A 22,705-nucleotide genomic window follows, 5' to 3' on the forward strand; every position below is an offset into this window, starting at 1 on the left:
ACACAGGCCTTTTTAGAACTCCCTTCAAACAGAATCCCAGAGATGTGGGGAGATGTAAGTGGCCTTAAGACTGATTGTACTACAGCTTTTGAAAACGATAATGCCTTTCAAATATGGCTTATTACCTGGATCTCAGTATCTCCCATGTACCTTGGGTGGAATATTTTGCTGAAGATCTTTCTGTGAATCATTTACAATCGTGTGCTGCAAAGCGAAGTTTAGGTCAACAATAGACCACATATATGATGGTGGTTCTATAAGAGGTATACCATTTTTATCCTTTTTTATTTTATTATTATTATTATTATTTTTTGAGATGGAGTCTCACTCTGTTGCCCAGGCTGGAGTGCAGTGGTGCAATCTCAGCTCACTGTAACCTCCACTTCCCGGGTTCAAATAATTCTCCTACCTCAGCCTCCTGAGTAGCTAGGATTATAGGCACGCACCACCACACTCAGCTAATTTTTGTATTTTTAGTAGAGACTGTTTTTTGCCATGTTGGCCAGGCTGGTCTCAAACTTCTGACCTCAGGTGATCCACCTACCTCAGTGTCCCAAACTGCTGGGATTACAGGCATGAGCCACTGCACCGGCCCCCATTTTTATCTTTTATACAGTATTTTAACTATACCTTTTCCAGGTTTACATACACAAATACCTGCCATTGTGTGACAGTTGCCTTTAGTATTCAGTACAGTAACATACAGTACAGGTTTGTAGCCTAGGAGTCGTAGGCCATACCACATAGCCTAGGTGTGCTGTGGGTTACACCACCTAGGTTTGTATAAGTATACGCCATGATGTTAGCACAATGGTGAAATCACCCAATGACACATTTCTCAAGCTCCTCACATGGCAAGCAACGCATGACTGCATATGAAAGCTCTTAAATAGGGATTGTCTAAATCTCAAAACAGTAATTTACTACATATGGAATGTTTTTTTATTAAAAAAAAAAAAGTATCATTTCAGTGGGAACTTAACTTGAGGCTACAGTGTTTTATTTAACTTTCACCCCAAAGTTGTGAAGTGTTTTGAAGTTTTTCCCTGTAAAATAATTATTTTAATTCAATTTAAATAAAACCCACCAAGGAAGCTTTAAGCTTTAAGAAGTCTAGCTTCCTGTGAAATATTAGAGGAAGTCAGCACTGATTTCAGGAATCTGATTATAACAATAGATCCATGCCTAAATGAGGCGAATCTTGGAATCTCTTCAATTTTAGTTTAGTTTTTTGAGACGGAGTTTCTCTCCTGTTGCCAAGGCTGGAATGCAATGTTGTGATCTCGGCTCACTGCAACCTCTGCCTCCCAGGTTCAAGCGATTGTCCTGCTTCAGCCTCCCGAGTAGCTGAGATTACAGGTATGCACCACCACACCTGGCTAATTTTGTATTTTTAGTACAGATGGAGTTTCACCATGTTAGTCAGTCTGGTCTCGAACTTCTGACCTCAGTGATCCACTCACCTTGGCCTCCCAGAGTTCTGGGATTACGGGTGTGAGCCACTGTGCATGGCCCCCCTTCAATTTAAAAACCATCACTATGCACCCTATGCCTCTGCTAGGCACTGGAATAAGATGAAACATCTTGGAGTTTACATGCTGGTAATTGTGCCAGACAGTAATAAAATAGGTAAGAATGGCTGTGGGGGAAGTCAGCTGTGTTCTAGTTACAGTCGCATTTCAGGAAATTATTTAACATGTTGACTTTAACAACCTAAGCCTCTTCTCCATGTGTGCACACAGGGTAGATCTCTGAAAGGTGGCGCTGTAACTTCTAGGGTAATGGCTGTGTTGAGTCAAGGCAGGATGACAGTTCAGCCTAAATGACTGTCATGTGCGTGGTGCCTGCCACCCTAACTGGCACCCATTTTGCAGGTCAGTTGCTCTCCCTGGAAGGAAGAGTATTCTCGAATTTCACCTTGAAGGAGGAAGAATTCAGGCTACCAGAACTGGACTAGCACTTCTTCCTTGGGAAGCTCTGCCGCGCCCCCACCCCACACCACCCCACCCCACAACACCACAGCAGGCCGCTGGAGTCGTGGGACCACCTGGGTCTATGGACCAAATCCTTCCTCACTAAGGGGAGGGGAGGGGTGTTCCGGCCGGGCAGGGTGGGAAGGCTGCTTGGGCGGGATTGTGACATAAGAGTGCCCTGGTGACATGGAACAGATCTGTGGCATAAATAAAGGTGTCATAAACACAGGGCGGGGCTCACGCTTATAAGGGGCAGGAGCCTCTCAGGGCTGCCAGAATGGCTCCCGCTCAGTGCGCGGCGCCAGCCTGTATCATGTCCCAGCTGCGTTTCTGGGGCCCATGGCCCCTCCTCACGTGGCAATTATTGTGTCTACTAGTCAAGGAGGCTCAGCCTCTGGAGTGGGTCAAGGACCCGCTCCAGCTGACCTCTAACCCCCTGGGGCCGCCTGAGCCCCAGTCTTCCCGCTCCTCCCATCTCCCATGGGAATCTCCCCATGCGCCCACTCCCCAGGCAGACCCCGGGGACTTTGATTACCTGGGGCCCTCTGCTTCCTCGCAGATGTCAGCCCCACCCCGGGAATCGACTGAAAATTTGGTTCCATTCCTGGACACAGATTCAGCTGAAGAGCTGCCCCTGGGGCCAGAGCAGTTCTCCGCTGCACACCAGGATTTAAATGACAAGCTGACTCCGGAAGAAAGGCTCCCAGAGGTGGTCCCACTGCTGGACGGGGATCAGAACCAGACCCTAGTTCAGCTTCCTCGCCTCAAAAGTAAGGTTCCAACTGCAGATCTAGATCGGGCTGCAGGCCATCAGGCAGATGAAATACTTGTTCCGCTAGACAGTAAGATTTCAAAACCAACCACATTTATTGTTTCGCCCAAGAACCTGAAGAAAGATCTAGCTGAGCGTTGGAGCCTTGCTGAGATTGTTGGAATTCCACACCGATTATCCAAACCTCAGCGTGAGAAACAGACTTTGCAGGATGAATATTCGAGTATGGACACACTGTATCCTGGCAGCCTGCCTCCAGAACTCCGGGTGAACTCAGATGAGCCTCCAGGGCCCCCTGAGCGAGTTGGACTTTCTCAATTCCATCTAGAGCCGGAAACTCAAAATCCAGAGACGCTTGAAGACATCCAGTCCTCTTCATTCCGGCAAGAAGCCCCAGGGCAGCTTCCACAGCTCCCTGAGGAGGAAGAACCTTCTTCCACCCAGCAGGAGGCCCCAGCTCTGCCTCCAGCATCCTCTATGGAGAGTCTAACTCTACCGAATCGTGAGGTGACAGTTCAGCCTCTAGGTGAGGATCAAGCTCATTATAACTTGCCCAACATTACAGTTAAACCTGCAGATGTGGAGGTTACCGTAACTTCAGAGGCTGAAAACGAGACAGAATCTTCCCAAGCCCAGCAGGAGGCCCCAGTTCAGTTTCCAGAGGCGGCGGAACCTTCTGCAACCCAACAGGAGCCCCCAACTGAGCCTCCAGGTCCTCCTATAGAGGCTGAACTTTCCCCCAGTGAGCAGGAGCAGCCAGCTCAGCCTTCTGAGTCTTCTGGGGAGGTTGAATCTTCTCCAGCCCAGCAGGAGGCCCCAGCTCAGCCTCCAGAACATCATGAAGTCACAGTTTCACCTCCTGGTCACCATCAGACTCAGCATTCAGATTTGTCCAGTGTCTCTGTTAAGCCTCCAGATGTGCAGCTCACCATAGCAACAGAGCCTAGTGCAGAGGTGGGAACTTCTCCAGTCCCCCAGGAGGCTACAGCTCAGCTCTCAGGGCCAGGTAATGATGTAGAACCTCCCACCATCCAGCACGGGGGCCCACCTCTGCCTCCAGAGTCACTGGAAGAGGCTGGACCTTTAGCAATTCAACAGGAGACTTCAGTTCAATCTCCGGAACCTGTTAATAATGAGAACCCCTCTCCAACCCAGCAGGAGGCTGCAGCTGAGCATCCACAGACCGCTGAGGAGGGTGAGTCTTCTCTAACCCAGCAGGAGGCCCCAGCTCAGACTCCAGAGCTCCCTAATGTAGTTGTAGCTCAACCTCCAGAGGATTCAAACCTGACTCAAGCCACAGTTCAACCTTTGGACCTGGGGCTTACCATCACTCCAGAACCCATTACAGAGGTTGGACATTCTACACCTCTGAAGATGACTTTCGTTCCTCCAAAGCAACTTAAGGTGACACTTCCACATCCAGACCAGGTTCAGACTCAGTATTCACACCTGACTCAAGCCACAGTTCAACCTTTGGACCTGGAGTTTACCAGCACTCCAGAATCCACGACAGAGGTTGAACTTTCTCCAACCATGCAGGAGACCCCAACTCAGCCTCCTAAGAATGTTGTACCCCAACTTCGAGTATATCAAGAGGTAGCAATTCCAACAGTAGGTCTGGATGAAGCTCAGCATCCAATGTCACCCAGCGTCACAGTTCAACCTTTGGACCTGAGACTTACCATCACTCCAGAACCCACTACGGAGGTTGTACCTTCTACAGCCCTGAAGAAGACTCTAGTTCCTCCAGAGCATCCTAAGGTGACACTTCCACATCCAGACCAGGTTCAGACTCAGTATTCACACCTGACTCAAGCCACAGTTCCACCCTTGGATCTGGGGTTTACCAGCACTCCAGAATCCACGACAGAGGTTGAACCTTCTACAGCCCTGATGACTACAGCTCCTCCTCCAGAACACCCTGAGGTGACACTTTCACCTTCAGGCAAAGGTCAGGCTCAGCATTCACACCTGACTCAAGCCACAGTTCAACCTTTGGACCTGGGACTTACCATCACTTCAGAACCCACTACGGAAGTTGGACATTCTACACCCCTGAAGCTGACTCTAGTTCCTCCAAAGCATCCTAAGGTGACACTTCTACATCCAGACCAGGTTCAGACTCAGCATTCACACCTGACTGAAGCCACAGTTCAACCTTTGGACCTAGGGTTTACCAGCACTCCAGAATCCACGACAGAGGTTGAACCCTCAACAACCCTGACGACTACAGCTCCTCCTCCAGAACACCCTGAGGTGACACTTCCACCTTCAGACAAGGGTCAGGCTCAGCATTCACACCTGACTCAAGTCACAGTTCAACCTCTGGCCCTGGAGCTTACCATAACTACAGAACCTACTACAGAGGTTAAACCATCTCCAACCACAGAGGAGACCTCAACTCAGCCTCCAGACCCGGGGCTTGCTGTAACTCCAGAGCCCACTACAGAGACTGGACATTCTACAGCCCTGGAGACGACTACAGCTCCTCGTCCAGACCAGGTTCAGACTCTGCATCGAAAACTGACTGAAGTCACAGTTCCACGTACTGAACTAGAACCTACTCAAAATTCATTGGTGCAGTCTGTAAGTTATGCCCAAAATAAGACTTTAACTGCACCAGAGGGACAGAAGGCCTCCACAAGCACCAACATATGTGAGCTCTGTACCTGCGGAGATGAGACACTGTCATGTATTGATCTCAGCCCAAAGCAGAGGCTCCGCCAAGTGCCTGTGCCAGAGCCCAACGCCTACAATGGCACCTTCACCATCTTGTAAGGATCACCTTTCCCCAATTGTCCTCTGTGTCCTGCCTGACGTGGCAGCCTTTTCCTGGAGGCCTTCCTGGGCTTTCTTTATCTCCCCAAGCCATCCTGACAACTGACTTTCTGCTTTCACCTATGCTTGTCAATTCTCCTTTCTCCTCATTCTCCTTTAATGTTAGGCCCCTTCTCCAGTCTTTAACTTTTACTCTAGCCTTTTACTCGTTTTCTCATCCATTTTTATTTAGCTCCATCACATCATTGCTTAACCGCCGCGCTCCTCCCATTTTTGCTTCACCCTCTTTACAGCAGCCTGTCCCTCTCCCAATCTCAGTGATGAGGCTCTAAGTGGTTAAGAGTTGATTCCGGAGCCAGGCTGCCTGGGGTTGAACCCAGGTCTGTTTATTAGGTTGGTGACCCAGAGCAAGTTATTCTGCTCTGTGACTCAATTTCCTCACCTTTCAACTGGGGGTTATGCCAGTTCCCATTTCATAGGATTGTTGTGAAATGTAGGTGAGTGAATATATGAAACACTTCATCAGTGCCTAGCATATGTAGGAGTGTTGGCTGTTAACATGATTACTTGAGAGTCCTTTAGTTTTGTGCAGAACTCATCGTTGTCCCTAGGTTTCTATATGTAGCACTCGTTGTGTGTCAAACCCAGGGTCAAGTATGCTACTGTCTCCAGAACATGAAAATGATAGGAGGGAAGAAAGAGAATAGGCATAAAAAGGGAGGTATATATAATTAAGTACTAAAAGATAATGCAGACCATGGGTGCTAGAATTTGCCAGAATCTGTGATCCTTGAGGTGTGGAGATCAGGGAAAGCTACATGGATAAGCTAAAATTTTACTTGGGTCTTAAAGAGTAACTATAATTTGTTAAATAGAAAAAAAATAGGAGTACAGTCTAGGCAAAGGCATGGCTACAGGTATGGTTGGAATTTAGTAGACCATTCTGGCTGCAAAGAATTAGGTGAGGGAACAGTGAAGATGTGATTATGTAAAACCTTGACTATCAGCTATAGGAGTTTGAAAGTTACACAGTGAGGTATGGAAAGCCATTGAAAGTTTCCAAGCAAGAGAGATTAAATGATTAAAATAGGAGGATTATTTTATTTTATTATATATTTTTTGCTTTACGTTCAACTGTAGACATGCAAAGGATTATTTTAGAATCCATATGTAGAGTGCCCAAAAGGAAAAGCTTATTTCAGGGAGACAGAATAGAAAGGTCTCGCAAAACGTAGGAGTAAAGTGTGAAGGGGCCAAATGAGGTCGGTTGTAATAAGAGTGGAAAGAAAAAGCCTAGGATGTTTCAGCAGAGGGCAAAGCTTTGGTGCTACCTGGCATAGGGTTTCTTTCTGCTTATTTATTGATAGTGATAAGCTTTTGCCCATTTTTCTGTTGAATTATTTACCATTTTTGTGTTGATTTGTAGGAGTTTGTTTAAACACATAAGTGCTTTTGGATAAAATACTTACATTCAAAGTAATTAACTGGCACTGTTTGTCCAAGAGATGGGACGGATAGGAAGTTAAGCTTCCGGGAGATGCCTCATCATTTGTGCCAGTGGCCCCGCATTGTTTCTTGGTGAATTGTGCAAACTGGGAAGCTGATAGCTCTGGAAATAAGAAAGCAGGTGTTATTTTCTGTAACTGAATATCCCCAACAAGGTTGCCATGATTCTTTTATTTATCCTGTTCATTTTTGTCCTACCTATTCAAGGATATAAACTGTGTTTCTTCACAGAAATTTCCAAGGAAACTATATTTCGTACATTGATGGAAATGTATGGAAAGCATATATTTGGACCGAGAAACTGTGAGTATATTCTCTCCAAATTTGACAAAAAACTAACTGCATTGTAAGATCCTTCTTGGTCCAGAATTTTGAGGTCTGAGAAATTTCTCCTTCATACCCGAAATCAGCCACTGTTGATGGCAATCCTATGATTATTTAAAAATTAAATTTGGTAGGCTCTCTTTAAAATAAGAGGCAATTTAAATTTATTTTCTATCACACAAATAATACATGGTTATATTCCTTTTTGTCCTCTTTTTTTTTTTTTTTTCAGAGACAGGGTTTTAATTTGTCCCCGGGCTGGAGTGCAGTGGCACAATCACATCTCACTGCAGCCTTCACCTCCCAGGCTCAAGTGATCCTCCCACCTCAGCCTCCCAAGTAGCTGGGACCACAGGTGCATGCCACCACGCCCACCTAATTTTGTATTTTTTTTGTAGAGACAGGGTCTTCCTATGTTGCTTAGTCTGATGTTGAACTCCTTGGCTCAAGTGATCCTCCCACTTGACCTCTTAAAGTGCTCATATTACAGGCGTGAGCCACCACCCCTGGTCCATGATTATATTTTTAATGTATAAAAATGTAGTAACAGGTATAACAGAAACCCTCCTTGTGCCCTACTCCCTCATCCCTGAGGCAGTGCTACTCTGCATTTAGTGTACATCCTTCCAGACTTTTTCCCATTTGCCTACATACATATTTACAGAAAGCAAAATAGATTTGTTGTGTGGTTTTAAAATTTTTTTTTATTTACATAAATGGTAACATCTTGCAACTTGATTCTTTCACTTCATAATATGCCTTAGATTTGTTTCCTTCCCAGTACTCAGAGGGTGACCCCATTCATTTAAACTCCTGCATCATCCATAGTCTGGATGCATCCTAGTTTATTTAATAATTCCCCCATTGATGAATGTTTAGTTTAGTTTTATTGTTACATACATTGCTGAAATGAAATCCCTGTACATGCTTCTTTGTCAACATGGGCAAGTATTCCTGTAGAATAGATATCTAGAAATGGAATTGTTGGGGTGAAGACTATGTAGATATAAAATTTTAATTGCCCTCAAAAATGTCCCAACTTACTCTATTGTCAGGAGAAGATGACAGCATTCATATCCCCACACCTTTCACCACTGGGTATTCTCCAACTTTTTGTTGAAGTTATGCATGAATAAAAGGGATTCCATCTAAATTTGAATTTTTCTGATTACTCATGAATTTAACTAAATGTCTTTATATGTTTATAGAGCATTTGTGTTTCTTCTCTGAGTTTTCTGGCCTTTGTTCATTCTCCTTTTGAATCGTTTTATAATTTTCTTACTGATTTGTAGAAAGAACTGGTTTAGACACAAATGATTTTGGAAAAAATGCTTACATTCGAAGTAACTGGCATTTTTCACAACAGTTTGTGTGTCACATCATTAGTTCAATGTATATAGACAAGTCATGCATGAGTTCTTTTTTTTTTTTTTTTTTTTGAGGCGGAGTCTTCACTCTGTCGCCCAGGCTGGAGTGCAGTGGCACCATCTCGGCTCACTGCAAGCTCCGCCTCCCAGGTTCGCGCCATTCTCCTGCCTCAGCCTCCCGAGTAGCTGGGACTACAGGCGCCTGCCACTGCGCCCGGCTAATTTTTTGTATTTTTTAGTAGAGACGGGGTTTCACCGTGTTAGCCAGGCTGGTCTCGATCTCCTGACCTCGTGATCCGCCCGCCTCGGCCTCCCAAAGTGCAGGGATTACAGGCGTGAGCCACCGCGCCCGGCCTGCATGAGTTCTAAATTAAAAATAAAACACATGCTAGGCGCGGTGGGTCATGCCTGTAATCCCAGCACCTTGGGAGGCCGAGGTCGGCGGATCACCTTAGGTCAGGAGTTTGAGACCAGCCTGGCCTATGGGGCAAAAACCCGTCTCTACTAAAAATACAAAAATTAGCCAAGCTTGGTGGTGGGTGCCTGTGATCCCATCTACTTGGGAAGCTGAGGCAGGAGAATTGCTTTATTTAGTTTTGAAATGAAAATGAAATGAAATGAAATGAAAGCAGAGCAGATACCACCGTCTTAAAATGATCATGACCCAGCTTTCCCCCACATGCAGGACATAGTCCTGTGCGGCAAATAGTTGTACTTTGCATTTTAATCTAGAAATAACTTGTTCATTTTCCAGAATTCTCAATGAAAATTATTTGACTGAATTACGTAAGGATTCATTTGAAGGCCTGCTATCCCTCCAGTATTTGTAAGTTAGTTAATCACATTTATGAGTTTTTAGTCATATAATCTGTAAAACGAATAAGGGATTCAAATTAGATAATCTCTAAGATTTCTTCCAGCAACAAAATTCTGCAATTCTGTAAGTTTGTATAGAGTCTCAGCCCATCTCTAGCATTAGTTACCTCCTATGCATTTTTAGTTTTTTAATTCCATAGACAAAATACAGACAGAAAAAAATTTCACATGGTAAGAAGATCTGAGCAGTGACTGACACCCGTATGAACCTTGTTTTATAAGGGTTCACACACCATCTTCTTCTATTCAGTCTACAACCAATAGATAAAATCTAATGTATGGTCTATTTTTAAATAGCCCATTAAGTTAAGATTTTTGCATTTTTAAAGGACTGTGAAAGAAAAAGAAAAGAAACAAAGACAAATATGTGAGAGAGATCACATGTGGCCCAGAAAGCCTAAAATATTTACTGTCTGACCTTCACAAAAAAGAGATTTGAAAAAGTTGGTTGAGTAGGATGAAAGGAATTAAAGTTAACTTCAGATTGTTGCCTAAAGGAGAAGATACAGACCATCTACATTCATTTGTACATCATTAATCCAGAATTTTTTGGTAATTTAAGGGGAATTAAATTAATATTTAAATATTAAAAATCAGCTGAATTATATAGATAATATTATCAAGAATATTAAGCCCCCAAGAGAATAGACTGGTATTAAGGATTTCATTTCAGGAATTGTTATATGAAAACAGATGTTTAAAATGGTGGTTAAGTGGTAGAGCTAGAAATGTTTACACTCAGAAGTATACCAGAAATGCCCCTAACTCTTCACTAATTACAAAATAACTATCTCCCCAGCCCTGTTACCAAGAAAGGGATACCCGCATAGTATTTCTGTCTGTTTAGAGACAAGAAGATACTATGTTCATTGCTATGAAAGCTTGATTCCTATCCTTTGTCTCCCTTCCTAAACTATCCTGCACATAGTCAGAGAAGTGTGTATGTCATTAATCCTTGTTAAGCTCATTAGTGATGCTCTTTGTGCAAACAGATTCTTTCAATGTAGAAGGATTAAGGAAAGTGAGTGTAAAGACCCTCAAGTGGATGCCAAAGTGCTACAGAGGCCATGAAATGATAAAACTACATTTCCTTTAAAATAGTCATTTTCCTTCTACTCACTCCCCCAGCTATTCATTTATTTTACAAATATTTGAATTTGCTTTATTTCCAAGTGTCAGTTTTAAACATGGTGGGTGATGCAGATGAGCAAGACCTAGTCCATGCTTGCAAGGAGTTTATGCTCAGAAGAAATGGGATAAAAAAATAACTACATTAAAAAGAACAAATGGGTGTGGGCACTAGGAGGGATATATTGTTTCTGCAGCATAGGAGGGATAAATTATTTCTGGAGCACAGAAGAGGGGAAAATGCCTTCAATCTGGACCCAGGAGGATGTTACTAGAACAATGCCATTTGAATAGGACTTTGAAGGGCCATTGTGTAATATCAGACTGACATCTTGGGGAAAATAATCTCAACTTGCAAAAGGAAAATGGGAGAAGGGCAAAACACAGGAAAGTATTCCAGGAATACCATGAGTACCTGTAGAGTACAAGGAGGGAGAGTAGGAAATTGGAGCCAGATCTTTTAGGGCTTTGAATGCCCTGCTGAGGAGCCATCATGGGGAACCGTGTTACCGCAGCAGTGCTGTAGATAGATCTGCATCACAATCCCTGAGAGGGCGCGTTAGAACTCAGTTCCAGACTCCGCCCTCGTGGTTACTGATTCAGTTGGTCTAGAGTGGGACCAAGAATTTGCATCTTCAATAATTTCCCAGGAAATGCTGGTCTTTGCAAACCACTTGTGGAGAGTTTATCTGATGACTGTGTGCAGGATAGTTTAGGAAGGGAGAGACTCGAGATGGAGACATCAGCCAGACAGCGTTACACCATCCAGGTAAAGAGGGAGGGACCAGTCCCATCACTGTGTAACTGAAGAAATTGCTTTCATGAAATATTAAAGCAATATAAAACCAAAAATGAATTTCTATTATGATAGAAATTCTATTAATATGATTTGAATTAGTTCAAAGTTATGTATTAGGTAAAGGGGTAATTTCCTTTCAAATGATGTGAAAGGATGTCTTTTATTTCTTCTGATATTGAACTGGCTTAGGAAAACAGACCTAAACTAGGAAGGTGTATAAATGTGAGGCTATTTTTTTTTTTGATATGGAGTCTCGCTCTGCTGCCCAGGCTGGAGTGCAGTGGTGCAGTCTCGGCTCACTGCAAGCTCCAACTCCCGGGTTTATGCCTTTTTCCTGCCTCAGCCTCCCGAGCAGCTGGTACTACAGGTGCCTGCCATCAGACCCAGCTAATTTTTTGTATTTTTTAGTAGGGACGGGGTTTCACCGTGTTAGCCAGGATGGTTTCAATCTCCTGACCTCAGGATCCGCCAGCCTTGGCCTCCCAAAGTGCTGGGATTACAGACGTGAGCCACCATGCCCGGCCCGACTATTTTTTTTAATATTAGAAATTATATATAGAGATAAAAACTTTGAGCTCATAATCTAGGATTTGATGAGACTACTAAAGGGCATCTAATCAAGTCTACTGCTCTCAGGAAAAATTAGTTCCAAAATCTATTAAGTTGTATATTTATTAAAACCATGAATGTGAGACTCTAGGAGAGGTATGGGCAGGCTTAGGGGCTCTGGAAAGTTCAAATACAAGTCCAAACGTTTAGAGTTGAGATGAAAAATGTGTATTCAATGTTATTCTACACTATTGCTATTACTCATACTAGTCGACATTTAATAACTAATCAAGGTGATATTTTCCTTTTGCTTTTCCTAGAGATTTATCCTGCAATAAAATACAGTCTATTGAAAGACGTACATTTGAACCACTACCATTTTTGCAGTTTATGTAAGTTACAAATATAACTTTATTACATTTGGAATTTTTATAAAACTTAATTATAAACCTCTTTGCTATTCATTTTGAAATATGATTAAAGTTTTACCAGTAGAAAGCTACTAAAATTATAGAGCAAATCCTTTTTGTCTCTAGCAAGGATTAGTGTGAGAATTATGACACAGATCATAGTGAATCATCAGAGAGCAGTGGTTCTCAGCTGGTGTGATTTTGTACTCAGGTGGCATTTGGTAATGTCCAGAGACAGTTTTGGTTGACAAAACTGTGGGTGTGCTCCTGGCATCTGGTGGGCAAAGGCCAGAGATGCTGCTCAACATCCTCCAAGGTATAAAACAAACCCCCACGGCAAAGAGTTATAGAGTCCAAAATGTCGATGGCACTGAAGTTGTGAAATCCTGTTCTAGAGAAATAAAGATCACTTCACACAGGTATTTACTGAGCATTCACTGTTTTGTAGCTAATGCACCACATGTGCAATATTAAAGTATAAATCATAAGCCAGAATCTTCCACAGTGAGATTTCCTTAGTGCGTACAGGAAGTATTGAGGTTATGTTCCATCCTATGTAAATTAGAATCATGGCAAATGATAAATGTTCTGAAATAATTTTTTTTTTCCTTTGGCTTGTGTGTGTTTTTTTTTTGTTTGTTTGTTTGTTTTTTTTTTTTTAGAAATCTTGGTTGCAATTTACTCACAGAACTGAGCTTTGGAACATTTCAGGCCTGGCATGGAATGCAGTTTTTATACAAGTTGTAAGTGAAATAGAAGATGAATACATGTAAAGAACTATTTATGTATAAAAACTCATACAATTATTGGTTAGCTCTGTATAAGCACATTATGAACTCTGAAAAGTATGTCTTAAGATCCATTCATTTTTCTCAAATGGGGAAACTAAGGTACAAAGAGGCCAAGAGACGTACATAGCTTATATATGACCTGCTCTGCTTGTCCTAGTTCTGACCTATGCATGGGCAAGAAAAGGCTTCAAAGAAGTGACCCTCAACTTAGTCTTTTTGCTGGGCTCAGGCCTGTAATCCTAGAACTTTGGGAGCCAAGGCAGGCAGATCACCTGAGGTCAGGAATTCAACACCAGCCTGGCCAACATAGTGAAACCCTGTAACTACTAAAAATACAAGAAAATTAGCCGGGTGTGGTGGTGCAGTTTTTTGCTCCCTGGAGGACTTTGTGTTAAGCTTCCTTCCTTGCAGCTAAATGTTGCAGACATTTAAGCAGTTAGAAACTCTGCATATGAGCAGGAATCAAAGTTAAATCCAAAGTGTAGGGCCGGGCGTGGCAGCTCACACCTGTAATCCCAGTACCTTCGGAGGCCAAGGTGGGAGGATCACTTGAGGTCAGGAGTTTGAGACCAGCCTGGCCAACATGGCAAAACCCCGTCTCTACTAAAAATACAAAAATTAGCAGGTCTTGGTGGCAGGCGCCTGTGATCCCAGCTATCGGGAGTCCAAGGCACAAGAATGACTTGAACCTGGGAGGTGAAAGTTGCAGTGAGCCGAGATTGTGCCACTGCACTCCAACCTGCCCACCAGGCTGGTCTTGAACTCCGGTGATCTCAGGTGATCCGCCCACCTCAGCCTCCCAAAGTGCTGGGGTTACAGGTGTGAGCCACCATGTCTGGCCAAGATGCTTTTTATGTTAAGCTATCGTGCAAAAAAAATTTTTTTGTAAAGAAAATACATCACTTTATCTTAATCCCATATACGTTCTTGACTACTCTTCTACCATAAGTGCAAAAATTCTATGATTTCTCTGTAGAACATACCCAGCAAATCAGAGTGGGTATATTCAATGGCCTGAAGGGGACTTTAGACTCAAGGTGAAGATTCTCCTCGACATCTGACTTTAGAAAAGACTTTCCACCTCTCTTGTGGTTCAGAAATCTAGTTTCACACAGTTCATTTTGAGGTAGAGGGAGGCATTCAGGATGTATCTAAACTAGAGCAGCAGTTTCTGCAGATGCTCCTCTCTGTCCTCATTAATTTGCTGATGCCTGACTTAGGAAAAGGACACTGAGGGTCTGTTTCTCTTTTGCCCTCACACCAGAGAACAGGCTCATTAGGTCCCTCCACCAACAGGTTTAGGGAGCATCAATACAAATGGCTTAAACTCACCACCTTTACTAAGCACTTTATAACACTGGGAGTCCCTCATAAAAATCTGGTGGCCAGGAGCGGTGGCTCATGCCTGTAATTCCAGCACTTTGGAAGGCTGAGGTGGGTGGATCACCTGAGGTCAGGGGTTCAAGACCAGCCTGACCAACATGATGAAACCCCGTCTCTACTAAAAATACAAAAATTAGCTGTGCATGTTGTTGGGCACCTGTAATCCCAGCTACTCAGGAGGCTGAGGCAGGAGAATCACTTGAACCCAGGAGGCAGAAGTTGCAGTAGCCAAGATCGCACTATTGCACTGCAGCCTGGGCGACAGAGTGAGACTCTGTCTCAAATCATCATCATCATCATCATCATCATCATCATCATCATCATCATCATCTAGCCAGCTTCACTACAATTATGTAGGAAACGCCAGGAAAACACTGGAATCACAGTTGATAAAAATTAATGAATTCACTCAAAAACATTCACTGAGTGCCATGTCCGTTTGTGCCGGGTACTCTACTAAGCGCCAGGGGTAAAAAATCCATCTCAAAGACACACCAAGATGAGGACTTTGTCCCCAAGGGACTTTCATTCCTCAAGGAGGAAGCGGCTGCTGATGGGAAACATACGAGAGTTATGTGGGGATCTGTACAGCAGGGTGACCAGGAGAGGACAAAGCAGGAATGGGTGGTGGGTAAGAAAGACTTGAGGAGACACTAACTTGCTTATCTCGAGTTTCTGTGTTCGTCTTAACAGAAAAGGGCATTTGCTTCATGGTGATGAAAAAATCAGAGCCAGCTGATACTGGAAATTAATACTCATTTCATATAAACAGAATAGAGCTGAACCCTTCAAACTAAGTCACAGTTACTTTCAGAGATTGGCACAAGGGTCTCAACACACCAAGTGTGTTAGGGGCTGGGCTCCTTTGTTTGGGTCAAATCTTTCTGGTAAACAAAGCTACACTGCAGAGTCATATTTGGCACATGTGACCTATAGGCCCATTGCATTTCTTTCCAAAGGCAAGTTGCCAAGGGAAGGTGCCAGTAATTTTATGACACCATTTTGTGGTGTTTGTAAGTTGAAACAATATATTTCCCGGCATTACATAAGTCTGTAAAAAACAAACAACAAAAAGAGGCCCCAGCTGTGGTTGCTGGATGATGAATTGAATAGAGCCTAAGCTTCAGAGCTTCTCACTTGCACAGGCCCTTCCAAGGTCCTGGGAGGGCCCCTGGAAATTTTTGTATTCATAATTTATGTTTTGACTAGATAAGGTTCAGGCCCCACAAAATCCTGAAATCATCCCTGGGTTCCAATAGTTACAGCATAGTAAATCTCTTGAATAAAGCCTCTATGTTATTGATACTGACTGGCCAGGTTAGCAGTGTGATAGGGTCAGTCCATTTTGAATCTGAAATCCATCTCAAAGACATACCAAGAGCTTATTAGTGGACTTAACTGGGTTCTGCTGGCCCAAGTGCAGTAAAGCCAAACACCCATATCGAGGTTCTGCATTGGGGAAAGGAGGACATTTATTTGCAGGGCATCCAAGCAAGAAGGACCAGGCAGCTATCAAAGTCCCCCTCTGAATGGGGGCAGTAATCTTATCTCTTACAGATGAAATCATGAATGAAATGGTTTATGGAAAAGCAGCAATGGTTGATAATTCTAAATGTTAAGTAAGTTTATATTTTTTCCCTGAGTTTAAAGTGCTTCTTCATTCCCATACACAGGTCCAGACTGATGGCTTATTTTTTAAAATTTTCTTAGTCACTTCATTGGTTCTAACAATAATTTTAGAAACTGGATGACTTTGCAGTGTAGAAAGGCTATACTTTATTCCGATAGAGCACACTCACATATTGGCTTGTCTGTGGCTCGTCAATATCATGCCAAGAATGTAAGCCCTAAGAGAGAATCAGAGCAAAATCCAGGCTTTATCCCTATTGAATTATTTATCCCACTATTAGAATATTAGTGAGGTAGGTGTGGCCACCCTGTGATGGCAAATTGAGCTTCGTTCACAAACATGCCTTGTTGTGCCCCCCAGTCTACTGACATCAGCTTCCTTTACACAGCGGTAGATGCACAGAAGTGTGCGCAGTTGAGGATGTTGTCATCATGCTTTGGTATGTATTGGAACCCTGGCAGCTGCTTCTCGGATTCAGAGAGGCGTAAACATTACAGATGAAAAGAACAACTGGCGTCTGTCCTTTGGGGTGATTTAGGGTGGCTGTTTAAATTTGTAATGGTTTAAAAGTCTTGAGATTGTCACACGTAGCAACTTATACTTTTCTTCTCAGCTGCAGCTTATTCTTCTCACCTGTGTAACAAGCTGTCTTCTCTTTTCACAGAAGCTCAGCATTTCTTCCTCTGCCCCATAGCATTTTTTCAGTACTTACATTTACTAGGTCCTGTTTAGGTTGTAGGCACCTAAGTACTTATACAAGTGAGATAACATGTCCGAAGTTCTTAGAACAGTGCTTGGCATATGGTAAATGCTCCATACGTGTTACCTCCTATGATATCTCACTTTCATTTTTCCAACAACTCTTGCAATGCAGTTATTATCATCATTTCTATTTTGCAGATGAGGAAGTTGAAACTCAGAGACGCTAGGTAATTTGCTTAGGTTCACATGGCTAATAAATGGCAGAACCACTTACAAACTTTGCAAGTAATTTTCGATGCAGCTCTTAGTTCCCCTGTAATAGGAGCTGAATGATGTCAGTTTGGCTTTGTGTGCATTGTATCTTACTTTTGAACTTGAATAGGATTTTTAGAGCAGTGAGCTCCATTTCCCTCTGAGAATCCCATGCTTCCGGAGCTCCTGGCCGTACCAGCTCTGGGCATCCCCAGGGTTCATGCTCACTGGTCAGTGCTGGTGTGACATGACGGCTGAGCACCGGCACTGTGTCCAGCGCATTGCTAGGCACTATACACATGCTCTTTCATTGCTTCCTCAAACTGCCTTGTGCTGTAAATGCTACCCAGAAAGGCTCATGTTCATTACTCAAGTCACTTCACCAGAAAGTGACAGAGCCAGAATTCCAACCCAGGTCTGCAGATTCCAGGTCCCTTGCTTCTCCTGTTGTTCCTCATTTTCAGGGAGTCTTCTTCAAGGTTATTCTCAGGACTTTGATTAAGATATAGGCTCATGCCTGTAATCCCAGCACTTTGGGAGGCCGAGGTGGGTGGATCACTTGAGCTCAGGAGTTCAAGACCAGCCTGGCCAACATGGTAAAACCCCGTCTCTACTAAAAATACAAAAACTAACTGGGCATGGGGACGGGCAACTATAATCCCAGCTACTCTGAAGGCTGAGGCAGGAGAATCACTTGAATCCAGGAGGTGGAGGTGGCACTGAGCCAAGATCACACCATTGCACTCCAGCCTGGGCAACAGAGTGAGACTTCGTCTCAAAAAAAAAAAAAAAAGCTCACCATTTCAGATTCTCTAGACTTTGCTCCTGAGAAAGGGTTTACGTGATGCAGTTCGAGGTCTTGTATTGACCAGCTTGGTGTGGGGACATGTGTTTTCATGACTCATGAACCTATATAGATGAGTAAAGAGGTTACTTTCTCCCCAAGTACATCACACATATTGGATGAGGGTCTAGGTCATCTGCTTATTTCTTTGACTACCTTCCTCCATGGAACCAGTTTTCCCTGACTGCCTTGGGATTCTAGCATAGATCATTTTGGAGTTTGTCATTTAAATTTGGTTTCATGGCCGCTTTGGACATTTTTTCAGCTAACGCTGTTAGGGTTTCAGTACATTTAAGACAGTGATGACATGCTCCAGTCCTTTCATCTCTGTCTCCTCAGTTAATAGAAAGGAAACGTAGCCCATCTATCTGGACCTGAACAGAAGAATTTGGAGAAAAAAATAAAAATAAAAAACAGGCAAGAAATGTTCCCTTATTTTGTGAGCTACCTTTATTCTGTCCCATTGTTCTACAGTAAAAGGCTTGTACAAAAATATTTCAGTTTTCCTAATCTAATAAGGCATATTTAAAAAAATTATTTAGAGCAATACTTCTTAAACTTTGACTCTGAGACTGTCTTTGAGACCAAAAAAAGCTTGCCACATTTTACTCCCATAAAGATACCAAAAAGGCGATGGACTGGGAGTCAGTGCACCTTAGTTTAATGTGTAAAATGAAAGACTTGAACCGGAAATGGAAATGATCATCTACTGTGAATCTAAAAACAGTTAAGGCGCTGTGGCTCACGCCGGTAATCCCAGCATTTTAGGAGGCCAAGATGCGCGGATTGCTTGAGCCCCAGGAGTTCAAGATCAGCCTGGATAACAAAGTGAGACCCCGATCTCTACTAAAGACTTTTTAAAAGTGGAAACATAAATATAAATAAATAAAAACATTCATATCATTTGGTTTGTGGAAAAGAGTTGCTGTAGAGTCCTCAAACTTCAGCCGTTGAGCAAGTTCCCACTCAGTCTCTCCATGGCCCAGGCACCACCTTAGTCAAGAAAAGAATGCCTTAGAACAGGAGAAATATAGGAGAATATCGAGTGGCCCTATATTTTAATTTCATTAGGGACAAATGCAAACATCCTAAGGTCAGTTGGAGAAGAGCTTCCTACTTCAGAGGTAATGCTGAGCTTAAGGCTATGGATGAGCTGTCAAGAAAGATGGAAGGTTGGAGAGTGAGATAATTTTGGTGGAAAGATAACAAACTTGGCTAAGTTGTTTTGGCTACATATTGCTTTGTAGTCATTATTATTTTTTTTTGTTTTGTTTTGTTTTTTTTTTTTTTTTTGAGACGGAGTCTCGCTCTGTAGCCCAGGCTGGAGTGCAGTGGCCGGATCTCAGCTCACTGCAAGCTCCGCCTCCCGGGTTCACGCCATTCTCCGGCCTCAGCCTCCCGAGTAGCTGGGACTACAGGCGCTGCCACCTCGCCCGGCTATTTTTTGTATTTCTTAGTAGAGACGGGGTTTCACTGTGTTAGCCAGGATGGTCTCGATCTTCTGACCTCGTGATCTGCCCATCTCGGCCTCCCAAAGTGCTGGGATTACAGGCTTGAGCCACCGCGCCCGGCCTATTATTATTATTTTTTAATAGAAACAGGGTCTCACTATGTTATTCAGGCTAGTCTCAAACTCCTGGGCTCAAGCTATCCTTCTACTTCGGCCTCCCAAAGTGCTGAGATACAGGCTTGAGTTGCTGTGCCCAGCCTACATTCATTTTTAATAGCTGGGAGGAAAGTGGGCAGGGGAAGATAGAGAAAGAGGGGGTAGCCAACTTGAACAAAGCCCACCAGTGGTCTTACAGGTTTTCATGCCAAAAAAAAGTACGAAGGGTATTTAAAGCCCTAGTTTGAGAATCCATACTTAACCAGTCATGTGGCACTCACATTCTTTCTTTCTCTTTGTAACATCATCTTATTGAATATTAGTGTTACAGAACAAGTTAATGGCACTGAAAAACCATCTGGAATAGGAAGAGGAGGGGGATCACAAGGCAGGACGACTGTGTGGCTCCCGGCCTCGCCACTGACTCACTCTGACCGTGGTCAAGGGAGAGTGAGTCTTCACTCCTCTTTTTTCATCTGCCAGCATGTTTGTTCTCCTGGCACCTGGTGTTCTATACGATACAACATACTTCTTTGTGTTAAATTGAGACATGATCCACATACCATCAACGCAGTATTATAAAGTGGACAATTCAGTGGTGGTTAGTACATTCACAAGGTTGTATGGCAAACAACCACCATTATCTAACCCCAGAACATTTTCATCATTCTGAAAAGAAACATGGTACCCATTAGCCATCACTCCCCATTGCTGTCTTCCCTCAGGTCCAGGTAAGTACTAATCTACTTTGAGTCCCTGTGGATTTGCCTATTCTAGATCTTTCATATAAATGAATCATACAGTATGTGGCCTTCTGTGTCTGGTTTCTTTTCACAAAGCATGTTGTTTCTAAGGTCCTCCCATGCTGCAGCATGTATCATTCCTTTGCAAGGCTGAGTGATATTCCATTGTATGGAGCCATCACTGTATCAGTTCATCCATTCATCACTTAGTGGACATTTGGGTTGTTTCTACTTTATTCTGGCATTTATGAATAATGCTGCTGTGGACATGTATGTACTCGTTTTTGTGTGGACATGTTTTTAATTCTAGGGTGCATCCCTAGCAGAATTGCTAGATCATAGGGCAGCTCTTACGTTTAACTTTTTGAGGACCTGTCAAACTGTTTTCCACAGTGGCTGCTCAGTTTTACACTTCCACCTGCAATGTTTGAGGGTTTCAGTTTCTCCATGTCTTTGTCAACACTGTCATTTTCTATCTCTTCAAATTATAGCCATCCCAGTGAGTGTAAAGTAGTATCTAGTATCTCGCTGTGGTTTTTGATGGATATTTCCCTAATGATTTAAGACATTGAACATTTTTTATGTGCATATGGGCCATTTATATATCTTCTTTGAAGAAATATTCAAATCCTCTCCCTGTTTGTCTTTTTATTGAATTACAGGAATTCGGTATATCTTCGGGACACTCTGGATATTAGACCTTAACAGATAATTTGCCTGTATTTTCTCTCATCCTGTGAGTTCTGTGACTTTCTTGACAGTGTCCTTTGATGCACAAAAGTTTTTAATTTTCATAAAATCTAATTTATTTTTCTTTTGGTTGTTTGTACTTTTGGTGTCATGTTTGTGTATAAAATGTCTTATTCTTCTTTAAGAAGGTTCAGGGTTTGGTTTTAAATCAGGCTGTGTACCTTTCATCAGTCTGACATTCCTTTCACCATGTCAGGCTGCCTTCAGCTAGTAATAGTTCATTAAATTCAAAAGACAAAATTGTTTTAAAAGAAAAATAATCAGTTTGGAGAAGAAAAAACTGTTGTCTAATTTAGGGTCATGAGATTTACTCCCATGTTTTCGTCTAAGAGTCTTATCATTTTGGCTCTTACATTTAGGTATTTGACATATTTTGCATTAATTTTTATAATCGTGTGAGGTGTAGGGGGTCTACCTTCATTATTTTGCCACATAGATGTTCAGTTGTTCCACCACCATTAAAAAAAAAAATTATCCACATTGAACTGTTTTAGCACCCTTGTCAAAAATCAATTTGCCATAAATGCGAGGGTTTATTTCTGGGTTGTCAATTCTATTCTGTTGATTTATTTGTCTGTCCACATTCCAGTATCACACTGTGATTGCTGTAGATTTGATTTGGGTTTTGAAATTGGGACATTTGAGTCTTCCCACTTTGTTATTTTGCAAGATTATTTTGCTATTTTGGGTGCCTTAAATTGCCACAGAATTTTAGAACTAGCTTGTCACTTTCTGGAAAGAAGCCAGCTAGGATTTTGATAAGAATTGTGCTGACAATAGCAAAGACATGTAATCAACCTAAATGTCCAACCTAAATGCTATGTTATTCCTATTCCAATACTTTGCAATATATGCAGCTTTTTAGAAAGAGGATGTGTTAGCAGGGCGCAGTGGTTCACGCCTGTAATACCAGCACTTTGGGAGGCCGAGGCAGGCGGATGGCCTGAGGTCAGGAGTTAGAGACCAGCCTGGCCAACATGGTGAAACCCTGTGTCTACTAAAAGTACAAAAATTAGCGGGTCTGGTGGTGGGTGCCCATAATCCCAGCTACTCGGGAGGCTGAGGCAGGAGAATCGCTTGAACCCGGGAGGTGGAGGTTGCAGTAAGCCAAGGTCACGCCACTGCACTCAAGCCTGGGCGATAGAGCGAGACTCCAATGGAGACGGGTTTCAGCATGTTGATCAGGCTGGTCTCAAACTCTTGACCTCAGATGATCTGCTTGCTTCAGCCTCCCAAAGTGCTGGGATTACGGGTGTGAGTCAGCATGCCTGGCCAATAAATGAAAACTTTAAGTAAAAAAAAAATTGTAGTGAAACCATAGGTCAATTTGGAGAATTGCGGTATTATTATCTGATCCATGAATACAGAATACTCTGTTGAATTTGGTTTGCCAGATTTTGTCAAGCATTTTTCCATCTATATTCATAAGAAATACTGGTCTGTAATTTTTTGTGTGTGATGTCTTTAGTTTAGATACCAGGGTACTATCACCCTCATAGAATAAGTTAGGAAATGTTCTCTT

General features: G+C 42.8%; 1 protein-coding gene across 21 annotated transcripts in view; it reads left to right on the forward strand.

The window, feature by feature from the left end:
- LOC105469580 (leucine-rich repeat-containing protein 37A3-like) overlaps nucleotides 1–22,705 on the forward strand; it is a 200,424-nt gene that overhangs the window by 155,509 nt on the left and 22,210 nt on the right. For 10 of the 21 annotated variants that reach the window (XR_011615921.1, XM_071083368.1, XM_071083362.1 and 7 more), the window contains 3 exons: nucleotides 9,475–9,546; nucleotides 12,393–12,464; nucleotides 13,145–13,225. The exons of 3 other annotated variants lie outside the window; for them this stretch is intronic. Coding sequence is in view for 17 of the 18 variants with exons in the window: in XM_071083368.1 (XP_070939469.1) it covers nucleotides 9,475–9,546; nucleotides 12,393–12,464; nucleotides 13,145–13,225 (225 nt within the window). In the remaining variant the exon portion in view is untranslated. Of the gene's footprint in view, nucleotides 1–2,169; nucleotides 5,520–7,260; nucleotides 7,333–9,474; nucleotides 9,547–12,392; nucleotides 12,465–13,144; nucleotides 13,226–22,705 lie in introns of those variants that run through there. 8 more of the 21 variants (XM_071083365.1, XM_071083367.1, XM_071083373.1 and 5 more) reach the window with 8 other exon arrangements.

Source organism: Macaca nemestrina, chromosome 17 (assembly GCF_043159975.1).
Source record: "Macaca nemestrina isolate mMacNem1 chromosome 17, mMacNem.hap1, whole genome shotgun sequence".
NCBI classification, from domain to species: Eukaryota; Metazoa; Chordata; class Mammalia; order Primates; family Cercopithecidae; genus Macaca; species Macaca nemestrina.